The sequence below is a fragment of the Drosophila eugracilis genome, unplaced genomic scaffold (assembly GCF_018153835.1).
Source record: "Drosophila eugracilis isolate 14026-0451.02 unplaced genomic scaffold, ASM1815383v1 contig_75, whole genome shotgun sequence".
NCBI classification, from domain to species: Eukaryota; Metazoa; Arthropoda; class Insecta; order Diptera; family Drosophilidae; genus Drosophila; species Drosophila eugracilis.
The window spans coordinates 850,095-862,330 of NW_024573645.1; the positions used below are offsets into that span (position 1 = coordinate 850,095).

Genomic DNA, 12,236 nt, shown 5'->3' on the forward strand with positions numbered 1-12,236 from the left:
CCGTTTGATAAACTACACGGAATGCCAACGATCATTACGAGCCAGCGGAATTGCCGGAAACGGAAAGACGAAGGAGGCCCCAATTAGCGGCCCATCAAAGTAAATCAATGCAAGAGAACGTAAAGCAAGCAAAAAAACGAAAATCCTAAAAAAAAGTAAATGGTTGATGGCGAGTGTGCACATGAAAAAGTATTATAGATTTAATAAAGGATTTAAATTTGTTTTTTAATAAAATTTTTTTTTTCAATATTTTTTAATTAATTGAATCAGATGTTTTTTATATTTGATTCTTTCTTGTTTCATACCTTTTAGCATTATCTATTTTAAAATGTAAATTAAACCAATAAACCATCCTGACTTAAATTTATTAATCTAGTTTTTAAGTAATTTGTTTTGTACTATTATGTGGGAAATGTGTTAGGGAATTTACTTTGTTAAGTAATTAAGAAGAGATCAAAGAATTAAATTTTTGCCTTTTTCTCTCTATGTTCATTTCTCCTGAACATGTCCACCTATTCCCTCCTCTTTCAAAAAACCAAAGAGAGACAAATTCAAAAATCAAAGCCAGGAATTTGCAACCAAAAAGGGGAGAGGGAAAGAGGGCGGAATGGAGAGGATCCTTTCGGGTGCTTCGGCGTCACGTTTGTCGTTTCAATCATCATTAGTGCTAATGTACCCACAAGAATTGGCCAGCCACTTGCCGCTGACGCCGACGTCGACGCAGTCGTTGGCGTTGCCGTTTAGCAATGGCGGCCGCAGCAGAGCGAATGAGATAGGGGGAATTGCAGAGAGTGAGAGAGAGAGGGGATACGAAAGGAAATCTCTTTTAATCTGCCAGGAAACGCGTGTGTATACATACTTTTTATATACTAACATATTTTATTTTTCATTTATTTACCACAATTTTAATATTTTTTGAGGTGCAAACAACAAAAACAATACGAAAGCAAAAAAAACACACTCACATACATTGTGATGCACTAGCGAGTTCTGCGCATGCTCTTAAATCGGAACAAAGAGAGGAGAAGACAGCAGTTGGAGCTGGGGTCCTCTGCCGCCATCGCCATTGTTGTTGTGCTTTTGGCCTTTTGATAAACTTCATCGTCGTTGTTGTTTTTGCTATGGCCCTGCGGACGAGAGATAAAATAAGATGAGAGGCGTAATGATGATGATGTCCCTTTTTTGCAGGAAGAAATGGAAAGGGAAGGGAATATTGGGAGGGAGCAAAAGAGAGGGCAGAGGGTTGCCATAGCCATAACATTTATTTATTTTTATTAAATAAAAACCCACACACAAACATTATAATGTTATCTAATAAATAAAACACAAACAAGCGGCAGGAAAACTTTTTTCATTATGAATTATTACGGCAAAAGTGGAAGGAAGTAGAAAAAGAGAGAAGCGCGTGGAGAAGGAAAGGCTCGGCAAACTGCCAAATGAAATTACCGTTAGTCCCGAGCACAGGGCTGCATCGCGGGTTTCATTAGGGTAATAGTTTTGCCTACTGTTCGTGCGCCCTTAACCTGTAGAATTGGGAGGCAACACAACGTATTGATTATATGAATTTGTTATTATGTTAGTTAAATATCCTATTAAAATGTTATCTTTAATATGCTTAATACGAATAAGCATTTTAATTTTTGTTGTTTTTATATTAGATTATCCCAAATAAGTTATATTTTTCCTTTATATTCATAAAGATAATATAAAAAGCGATTCTTTTATCATTAGGCACTAAAGAAAATGCAATAAGCCGATACCTACAGAGGCATTTAAATGTTTATTTTTTTATTCGCATTAATTTAATATTTAATATTATGTTCCGGATCAGACAGAATTCTTGAAAGATTTATTTTACTTAAGCAGCTTTTAAATAAGCGATAAAGAACACTTTCTGTGCTTCTTCCTGCTATCCTTTCTCATTTAATGAGAATATTTTTATTATTATGGAGCGGCATGACGTTGTGGCACAAACACACAGACACCCCCTTACACATACACACACAAACACAATCTCTCTGGCAGGAACAAAGTGCCTAAGCTGCTCCACCAACTTAATCCTATGCTGGCCACATCCTGCCCTTTCTTGGCTGTATCTCCTGGCAGAGCTTAATTTTATTAGCCCTCTTCCTTGACTCGCCATCACCCCTCGACTGGCAGCATTCATTTGCCGGGCAGAACATCATCATGAGGTTGAACATCCAACCCCCTCGGCTCCTTGCCCATTCGTTCTGCCCCTTTTTTCTTGGCCACTGGCTCACAACAAAATAGACTCAAAAATGCGAGAGGAGCAAAACATTTGCGGCATGTTTTTAATAATGTTGTTTATAATGTTGATTTTTCCTCAATTTTATTTCCCCATTTTCGTTTTTTCCGCATTCCCCACATCCATTTCTTTTTGATGTATTTTTGCACAGAATTCCTTTTATGGGTCGAAATAAACGAAAATGTTAATCTCTTTTTTATGGCCTCGCATCGAGAGATACTTTCATGCTATTGAATTTTTAGAGTCCTCTCAAAACGCTAAATCAAAGCCCGTTGAAAAACTAATTACAAAATCAAAACTTATAATGAGCGGCAAATTAGAAATTTTTCGATTGCCCTCAAAATCCGGCAACAAACGTCCAAATGGCCAACAGCAAATCAGGTGAATGGGCAGCCATTTTGCGATTTTAATTAAATCCGGCTATTCCGGTGGCTCTTCCGCTGCATTTGCTACCGCGCTAAGGCCACTTGAGTGTGTATGCAACCCGCTCTTGGTCATATTCAAAATGAGTTTTTGGTCCTGGTTTGGTTTTTGGCCAAAATCTCTGCACTCTACGCTGATGGCGAGCCACTCGAAACAAATATTTTTCGGCCCCTTTAGTTGCGTATTTCAGTCCGCCAAAAATTAATTTCAATTTTTTGATACCATTTCGCTAGGAGAGAAAATAATGCAAAACCTAAACAGATTTTTCGGTGGCTTGTCATTGTTTTAATTGGAAATTTATTTGGTTATGTTCGCAGCACTAATAACTGCGTTTTTAATTGCATATTGTTGGTTGATGGGCGAGGTGGGTTGTTAGATTTTAATTAAAATCCGTGACCAGCTGCCATGGTAATGCGAATTCCGAAGAACTATGAGGTTATACATTGTTCATGCTATTTTTAGTTATGTTGTTAAGTAATTCGAGGAAAAGTTTTGATCGAATGAAAACCAATTTGAATTTTTATGGAATAATTTAACTTATTTTGATTAATGGCACGGCAATATGACCACAAAATCAGTAAATTTAATAAATTTTTTACAGATGATCTCAGTAGAAACCTTGAGTTCATAGGTATTTTAAGGAATTCTTTAAGTTCGAAGTTTATACAAATATTCTTTTGATTGGCATCCAGCTAATACCGCACAAATTCGGGACCTTTTCACCTGGGCCATTTCGCGAATTCGGGACACTTTCTCAAGCATTTAGCGTTGAGCGATGGGATCCCGGGCCTACATACAAAGCGGAAGCTAAATGGGCGGAGAAGACCACCCACCGACAAAAGACACACACTGTGGTAATCCAGGGGCAGGAAAAATCATCCCCTTCGATGGGGAAAACTCGCGCTCGCTCGTCTCAATTGCCATCTCCTTCTGCCCTCCGTTGGGGTTTGCTTCTTCGCTCATAAAGCGTTGGAAATTATGGAAATTAATTGAAATTCCAAGGATGCCGTTTGCTCTTTTGCCGAAACCAACAAATTACCATCATTATGCGAGTTTCTGCCTGTCTCCTCCTTTCTTCGGTTAAACTTGACCAAATTCAAACGTTGCCTAATTTTAGGCGCTGCGGTTGACCAACCTTGTGTATGTGTGTGGGTGAGCTACACTTGCATTGGTATTTAATTAAGCTAATTAATTATCACAGTCATTATGTATATGTACACATTAAAAACGTATAATAAATGTGCTGTTGCTTTTGATTGACTGCCGGCGCACTTTACTTTCCCATTTCCCATGGCTTAAACATATTTTCCACCGCCCACCGCTCCCCCTGAAAAGTCAGCCCCTGCCGTCAGCAACAACAAAAAAAGGTCATATTAAAAATCATTCGCTTGTGAAGATCAAAAGCATTCTTTTTCACCGAAATGCCATGAAGAATGATGTTGCGTGGTGGTCTCGGGGGAGGGGTATAGAGGGGGTGGTGAATTGCCTGTAAGTGAGCGACTCTCTCTGCGTTATTGTTGTTGCTGTTGCTGCCTCTGCTTCTCTCAAGTATTCAACCAAAAATGCATGGCACACACACACAAACGCATGCACCTACATAGAGTCTGCCTACCTATACGAAGGAAGAAAGAAAGAGAGAGAGGCATAGGGTACACTGAAAACAAATTGCACAAGTTATTCGACTTTCGTATGTTATTTAACGTGGTAAAATGTTTAGTTAAGTATAAATATAAATAGTTTAATTTTAAATTTCTGAAATTCTAATCTTGATTTAGGTTTTTTCAGTGTTGCAGTGGGAAAACACGTTGTAATCTTACATGTACTTGTGTGCGTAAGCTCGTTTATTTATTTATGGTTTTTTCGTATTCAACCACCAACAACAACAAGCGAAATTCCATCCATATATGTACATATATATACATATAAATATTGCTCGGCCCTGTGCACATTTATTAAATATTATTGCTCTTGTTTTGCGCTCTACTTGACTTTTTTTATTGCCCATCAATGGCAAGTGGGCGGATAACTGTGCTGCTTCCCATTCTCTTCTCTTTTCCCTCCCCTCGCACTTTTTCTTCATCTTTATGATGCTGGTGTATATAATTGCTCCTGGTTTTCTGGTTGTTGTTATTGCCTTTGCTGTTGTTGTTGGCTGGCGTGAGTGCCTGTACCGTTTATTAATTTTAATGGCTGCCACCAAATGAATAACGGTTAATCAATAAGTGGCATGCGACCATTTTGTAAAAATCTTAGGGAGGCAGAAAGAGAAGGAAATGGATGGAAAATATGTTAAAAGGTTATGGTTTTATTTAAAAAATTTCTTAAAATTTAAAGTAAAATATTTCTTATAAAGTTTTTTGATCAATTGACTTATATTTAAATAAATCAAGGACATATGAAATAACCATGGTTAAATATTAATATTCTCAGTACAAAAACAAAGTAATTTATAAAATAGATAAAAATAGTTATCCAAAAAATCTTATTATTTATTTTTTAAAGTTTTAATATTCCAAAACATAATATAACATAAAACATAAAACATAATATTCTAACAATTTCTGAAGATATGTTTGATAACAAATTTTGTAATTAAATTTTATACTGAAAATACATTAATTCCCAGTGTTAAGCCTACTAAGACCTCAGCACAAGCATTCTGTTTTAAATCAATATTTACCCAAAGCAGGTCTAGGGATCGGACATAAATCAGTTGACAATTACTACTAACAACCCCCTCCTGCTTAATTAGATGCGCCTATGAAGCATCTGCACCTGCACCCAGAACCGAACAATCGCATTTTCCACAGTTCCCATGGACTGCACGCCGTAATCGCATTTCGGCATTGTCGCAACTTGCGGCACAAATAAACCACCCCGCCGCTTAGTGATTCTAGGACTCGAGTACGGATTCCCCGGCTAAAACCATCATCAAGTGGCGCAAATTACAGATCAAACAGGCAGTCATCCAGTCGACTTTCGAGGGGTGAATGTGGAAGGATGAGGCCTCGTTGTTTTGGGTGACCATTTGTCAAGAAGGTTGACAACATTACGCTGGAAATTAAATAGCGTAATAAAAGGGTGACTTAATTTGTTTTTTGCCTGAGCGGCGAACGCAGCCACTTGCCGCACGATGAGATGAGCTGTGAACACGTGTTTGCTTTTCAATAAAATATATTTCTATATATTTTGGTAGAGATGCCAGCCTTTTATAGGCCGCCCAGTCAGGATATTGAAATTGTTGGCATTGTCAACCCCGCGTTAAAACGACTATTACGTGTATCTAATAAAGGATAACGGTGGTACGGACTCTCAAAAAGAAAGGGGAGCTTAGATTTAAGTAGCTGATAATGCCGAAGTTGACGCGTGACGGGCAATTCTCCGGTATTTTAATAACAATTGGGAACAATAAAAGTCAGCTTTTAATCACCGACAACAGAGCATACTTTACGATCTTAATAGAAATGGGTATATTACAGAATTTATAATGAATACATATTGCTCTTTTAATATATTACATTTTTATAAATATAAAGACGATAAGTGACAAATTGTAAAAGGTTTGGAAACCATAAGGTGTGATTATAGCGGCAATCTCCGTTTAAAAGTGATTTTATTTATAATTTACTTTTAAATAACTGTCGAGGAATAAACCAAAAAAATCATTCAAAACATTTTGTTTTTGAATCAATATTAAACTTGTTAGATATATATACAATCTAATCTAAAATTTGTTCCTGTAACTAGATAACTTTCTATTGAGGCTTTCATCTTAATCGTGCCAAAAATAATGATATTTCCCATAGACAACACAATAGAATCCACCATTTGCAAGGCTACCCACAAATCAGCGCTGAAAAGTATGCTCTAAATTTCGCCCAAGTGGCTCCAACGCACACTAATAAGTTAATCAAACTAATTGCAGTGGAGGAGAGCATTTTCCGCAATCGGGGGAAAGATGGAGGAAAATATCTCCGTTGCCAGTTGGCAGCTATAAATTCCGCACATGCCCCGCCCCATACCGCAACCCCTTCATCAGAAATACTCACCCCAACCGAAATCCCTAAGTATGCTGTAAGCCATGAAAAGGGCTGCCTCGTTGCCTGCTATGGAATTCCGGAGGAAGCGGTAGCTTCTGCTGTGACACGAACATGTTAATTGCCCCCGACCGTCGTTGTCAGGTTCACAGAATTCGAAACCATCTTCCCTCTTTTGTGCAAAGTCACAACTTGTTCCACAAAGTTCTTAAAAATTGACGCACGCTTTGTTTCCTTTTGCTTTTTAATTAAAAGTCCAGTGCGAGTTGAAAGAAGGGATTGGGGCACGTTATGGTTATGACCATTGACCAATGGTCAGTTGAGCTTTGTTAAGCTGTCTAAATTGGCTAAAGAGCTTGGACTCTTTGGCTTTGCTGGTCACTTGGCAACAATCACTGCACAGTTCGGTAGATTGGAATGATGGGCATGGGTAAAAAAGAATTTGCAGATTTGTTACATGTGTGGCGACTTTATTCATTAGTCAACTTCTCTCCGAGTCATGAGGTAAACGGAGACTAAAACTTAAGGGAATAAAGGTTTGCAAAAGCGACATCATGTTTCTTTGATGCTTAATTAGAGGGATTTTCGACTTCTGTTTACTTAAATTTTTCGGTTCAAACAGAAATAATTTAAACAAACGTTTTTTTTAAACATTTTTGTGGTTTAACTAAAAGGTTGGTTTTTTACACTTTTCCTATAAAATTTATTTAAAAACTTTATTCGGTTTTCTACTTGTCAAAGTAGGACAAATGAATTAAATTTTCCATATCTTTTTCTCATTACTTAAAATCCTGAGTTATAATTAATATACAAATTACTTAACTATAAAAGGTGTAAGTTACTTTAACTAAAATTCTTTATAAACAAAAAGAAATCCTATACCTTTTCATCCGACGGCCCCTTAATTATCCCACTACCATAATAGGCAGTTAATGCCACCATTCGCGTATCCAGATAGTTGTGTTCCACTTCGCATTGCTGACCCGCTCCACTCAAGGCAACTACCTGCCTCATATTTGCATTGCGTGGCAGAAAGAATGAAACGTCAGTCGCCAGACGGCGAGAAACTTGCATCAGTTGACTGGCGCCCACGGGCAACAGACTTTTCTCTATATCGAATGTGGCCTGCTTCTGGTAGTTTGGTCCACCCCAAGGTGGGCTAAGGAATACTACATTCGGACGAATTCTAGTGCTTGCCGCAAACTGCAGAAAGTCGGCCTGAATAAACTCGATTTTGTGGGCCACGCCATAAATATGGGCGTTATGCTGCGCCATAGCTAGCTTCTCTGCATCAATGTCAACGGCAATTACACGGCCACAGGTATTGGCGAATTGGATGGCATTGCCACCGCATCCACAAAAAGCATCTACGATCAGATCACAGGCTAAGCGTCGGGCCGTTTGTTTGGCAATCTTCTCGGGCGTTACCGAGAACCAGCTCTCGCGGTCCAGCCGGATGCCTTGGTCAAAGCGGGAGAACAATGAGAAACGCCTTAACCAATACTTGACCATCTGGCTGTTCTCCTCCCTCATAAACTCGGGCATCTGTGCCCTTGAGTTTGTTGGCTTGCCTTTGCCGGCGTTTGCTCTTTTTGATGGAACCGTTTTTAACGCCATGGAGGACAGAATTTTCGTTGTTTTCCATGATTAACAGATCCTCACTATACTCACTCTCCTCGCTGTCGCTACTAAAAGATTCGATCAGAGGCTTTTTTTGCTTTCGAGTCCTGATATTTCCCTTAGACGAAAAAGATGTGGGCAATCCTAAGAGAAGCAATTGCTGCTCCTCATCGTAATTTTCGGGATCGTCGTTGGCAGTCAGATAGGACTCTTCTTCCTCGTATTCTTTTGGTTTTGGTTGTTTCGACTTCTTTGGCTTATTGTTAAGGCTCAAGTTTTGTAAGTCCTGCTCAACAGGTTCTTGGTTTTCATTAAAGTTATGGCCTATTGCTTTGGTCAATTCGATCTGGTAGTTCTCAAAAGCACATCTGAAAATGTGCCAAAACTTAACACTGGATTCGCTGGCGTGCTCCTCCCACAACTCCTGCCAAAAAGATTTCTCCTCTTCGGTGACCACTTCGATGAGGTCTTTGTATTCAGGAAATCGCTTGTGCCACTTCTGCTCAAGAAGCTCGTGTCCTTCACGCTGCCAAAACTCTTGCCAGGAAACGTTCTGAATTCCCTCCCAATCGCATAGGCTCCAATCTATGTTGTGGTCAAAGAGTTGGCTAAATATGTAAAACTGCGGGTTGGTTCGAGAGGTGGTCAGGTAGTGTGTGTTCATCTCACAGTATGCCCCCTGATATCCAGCCTGCGGCTCAAAAGGTCTTCAGGATGGCTAATGGACTGGATGGACCACAAATCTATGGCCGGTTTGTGGCTGAGACTTAGTTGAGTCAACAGTTGTTTTTGGGCTGCTGGATCGTGGGACAGATTCGATAACTGCTCGTTCACTCCGCGGGAGGACAGAAGAGGACTGTTGGGGCGAAGAACATTACAAAGAGCCGCTTCGCCGCGCACTATGCAATAGCAACCGGTAGTCACACGCTGGCCAGCGACTTTGTCGAAACTGAATCCCAAAATGAGCAAGGATATGGTGCCCCCGGGCAAGCAATGTGTTCTGAAAGATTTAAAAAAACAAATAAAATATTTTCATTATTAGTATAGCTTATACTTACGCCGGAAGACCCTTAACGCGCACGTTTTCCAGATAAAAGAGTTTCTCTTTGACCGCCAGTCGTCCAATAATGGCGCACTTTCCGTAGTGTAACTTACGATAATCTTTTGCCAGCTGGAGCTCCTCTACCAACAAGGTCTTGAAGAAGTTACAGTACTCGGGGATGTTCAGGGCAGCAACATCAGACTCCTCGGACATTACTTTAATATTTAAAGATAGGCGAAAAATTCTTAATTAAATCAAAACAACCGGAAAAAACTGTGCATGCCGTGTGGTGTGGCCATAGCTATTGAACAAAATATATTTATAATATCGATAGCTTCTTTGCTACCTATCGGTTTGTTTTTCCATCACTAAAATCAGCGGCATTTTATTAAATTAGCGTAAAAATATAATTTATCATTAAAAAGTTGAGTAAAAGCTATTAAGTATGTCTTTCATGAATCCCGTGGACATGGTGGATGAGGATGCCGCCGACCTGCAGTTTCCTAAAGGTAAAAAACGCCGCCCACTAACAAAATAAAACTTACAAGTGAAACTTGCTGAAGAAATTTGGCTTTGAGTGTCCCGAAAGCGGCACTCCTCCACATGTTTACCACACTGAATTACCTTTTTACAGTTAAGCCTCTAGGGGATCCGGTTCAGAGGTTCGCATATGCACGTCAAGATGAAAACACCAGGAGATCCGTGGTTTCTTATAAGCCCTACGCCCTGCACAGACAACTGGAGCAGCTAGAGGAACTTGCGCGGGATGACAATAGCAGCGTACCAGTGTCTTTAACGGACTTTAGTCGATGTGCCACGTGTCGGTGCAGTCTCACAGAGCCCTATATAAAGTGTTCCGAGTGCCTGGACATTCTGCTGTGCCTTCAGTGCTTTTCGAAGGGACGGGAGGCCTTCTCGCACCGCAATAACCATGCCTATATCATAGTCCGCGACAATATCCAGGTTTTTGCCGAAGAACCACACTGGACGGCCCGCGATGAGCGCATACTCCTAAGGACGCTACGCACACAAGGCTACGGTAACTGGGAAGCGATATCTCAGGCTCTGGACCAGCGACATACGCCTTCTGAAGTGCGCCGTCACTATCACGATTGCTACTTTGGAGGGATCTTTGAAAGACTGCTTAACCTGAAGCATGCTAGGCACAGCTACCTCCCCGAGAGAATGCCGTATGTCTTCAAAATGCGCAGCCTAGATCCACCCCGACACGATGATATCGCCTCTATGCAGTTTAAAATGAGTGCAGGCTATCGGTGTGCAAGAGGAGATTTCGACACTCCGTATGACACTTCCGCCGAGAGTCTGTTATCCATCATGGTGGATCACAGGGGCAGGGATGATGATCACGAGACGACGGAGAGCGAATCAGAACGCGGATTAATCGAGGAACTGCAGCAGGGACTGGTGCGTGCGTACAACAATCGCTTAAAGTAAGAGTTCATAACAACCAAATAGAAATCAATAATTAATATATTCGAAACAACAGGGAGCGACAACGTCGTTATAAAATCATGCAGCAGCACGGCCTGATAATGCCAAATCGTACAATAAGCTGGATTTCCAAGTACGTACACGCGTTCAATAGTGATGCGATGTGCATGCGTTTTCTGGGCCTCATGCAAATCTGTCCAGATCCCATTCAATTCGACATGCTGCTGGAGTCTTTGCGTTATTACCGGGAGCTGCACACCCGGTTAAATAAGCTTTACAATCTGCGACAACAAGGCGTGCGCACTAATTCAGCAGCTAAGCTGTATATTCGCCTTCACAAAGAACGTCAAAAGGCTCAGCGGGATTATAGCAGACAGAAGCAAATGGATAACATCGACTGGCAGCAGTTGGTACAGCATTACGAGAGTAACAGGAATGGTGAGCAGCTGCCCCTTGGAATCAACACAAAGTTCTATACCATGAATACACGCCGGAAGGCAAGTCCTATTGAGATTGGAGGTAGGAGGCACTCTCATCCTTGTGGGAGGACGACTAAAACTAGTGTTTCTTGTTTTTCAGACCTTCCTGGTTACTCCAAACTGGACGAAGGCGAACGAAAGTTGTGCAGTGTGGCTCGTTTGGTTCCACAATCATACCTGGAATACAAGAATCAACTGGTTTCAGAGCACACCAAGCTCGGATATCTAAGGCTGGCCGATGCGCGACGTCTTATCAAGATTGATGTGAATAAAACACGCCAAATCTACGATTTCCTGTTGGAACACGGCCATATAAGCAGGCCGCCTTCCTTCGGCTAACTCTTAGTTTTTCTTCAAAGTTTCACTTGTAAATTTGTTGGATTTAATGCCTTACCATATGCTAATGAACCCCGTTCGCTTCTTCCTTTCAGAGTTTGAAAATGCCGAAACGCTGCTAATATCGGAGGTGCATATGCTTCTCGATCATCGGAAACGACAGAACGAATCCGCCGACGAGGAGCAAGAGTTCTCGGAGGTATTTATGAAGACGTACGCCTATACCGACAGTTTTCGGAAATTTAAGAACAAGGAGACCATCATGTCCGTGCGAAGGTAGTGTACATCAGCCTAAGAATGCTTATTCTGTTGGTAATACGTATTGCCTTAATATTCTTTAAGCTTACTGATGCAGAAAAAGTTGCATAAATTCGAACTCGCCGCCCTGGGTAACCTGTGCCCGGAGGCGCCCGAGGAGGCAAAGGCATTGATTCCTTCGTTGGAGGGTCGTTTCGAGGACGAGGAGCTACGCCAAATACTTGACGATATCGGCACTAAGCGCAGCTTACAATACTAAACCCAACTAATAATCTAGCATAGGTAAACGGAAATCTGAATAAAAATTAAAACTAGAAAAGGCT

The 12,236-nt window shown here is 40.7% G+C and overlaps 3 protein-coding genes across 5 annotated transcripts; 1 reads left to right on the forward strand and 2 right to left on the reverse strand.

The window, feature by feature from the left end:
- Positions 1–7,389: 7,389 nt before the first annotated feature.
- LOC108105291 (trimethylguanosine synthase) lies at positions 7,390–9,010 on the reverse strand. Its single transcript, XM_017211783.2, is given in 2 exon segments — positions 7,390–8,277; positions 8,279–9,010. Coding segments are annotated over 2 exon segments (1,407 nt in total). The 3' UTR covers positions 7,390–7,602.
- LOC108105292 lies at positions 9,007–9,697 on the reverse strand. The gene is made up of 2 exons (XM_017211784.2): positions 9,405–9,697; positions 9,007–9,346 (listed from the first exon to the last, which is right to left on the reverse strand). Exons 1-2 carry the CDS (start codon positions 9,599–9,601, stop codon positions 9,007–9,009), a joined length of 537 nt encoding a protein of 178 aa, XP_017067273.2. The 5' UTR covers positions 9,602–9,697.
- A 17-nt stretch (positions 9,698–9,714) lies between these two features.
- LOC108105290 (DNA-directed RNA polymerase II subunit Rpb4) lies at positions 9,715–12,232 on the forward strand. 3 transcript variants are annotated; one of them, XM_017211781.2, is made up of 5 exons: positions 9,716–9,897; positions 10,023–10,839; positions 10,896–11,359; positions 11,420–11,686; positions 11,751–11,851. In XM_017211781.2, exons 1-4 carry the CDS (start codon positions 9,834–9,836, stop codon positions 11,656–11,658), a joined length of 1,584 nt encoding a protein of 527 aa, XP_017067270.2. In that variant the 5' UTR covers positions 9,716–9,833; the 3' UTR covers positions 11,659–11,686; positions 11,751–11,851. The 3 variants fall into 3 exon arrangements, with proteins under 3 accessions (XP_017067269.2, XP_017067270.2, XP_017067271.1); XM_017211780.2 differs by having other exon boundaries at positions 9,715–9,897; positions 10,896–11,686; XM_017211782.2 differs by lacking the exons at positions 10,023–10,839; positions 10,896–11,359; positions 11,420–11,686 and adding an exon at positions 11,998–12,232 and having other exon boundaries at positions 9,740–9,897; positions 11,751–11,931.
- Positions 12,233–12,236: the final 4 nt, after the last annotated feature.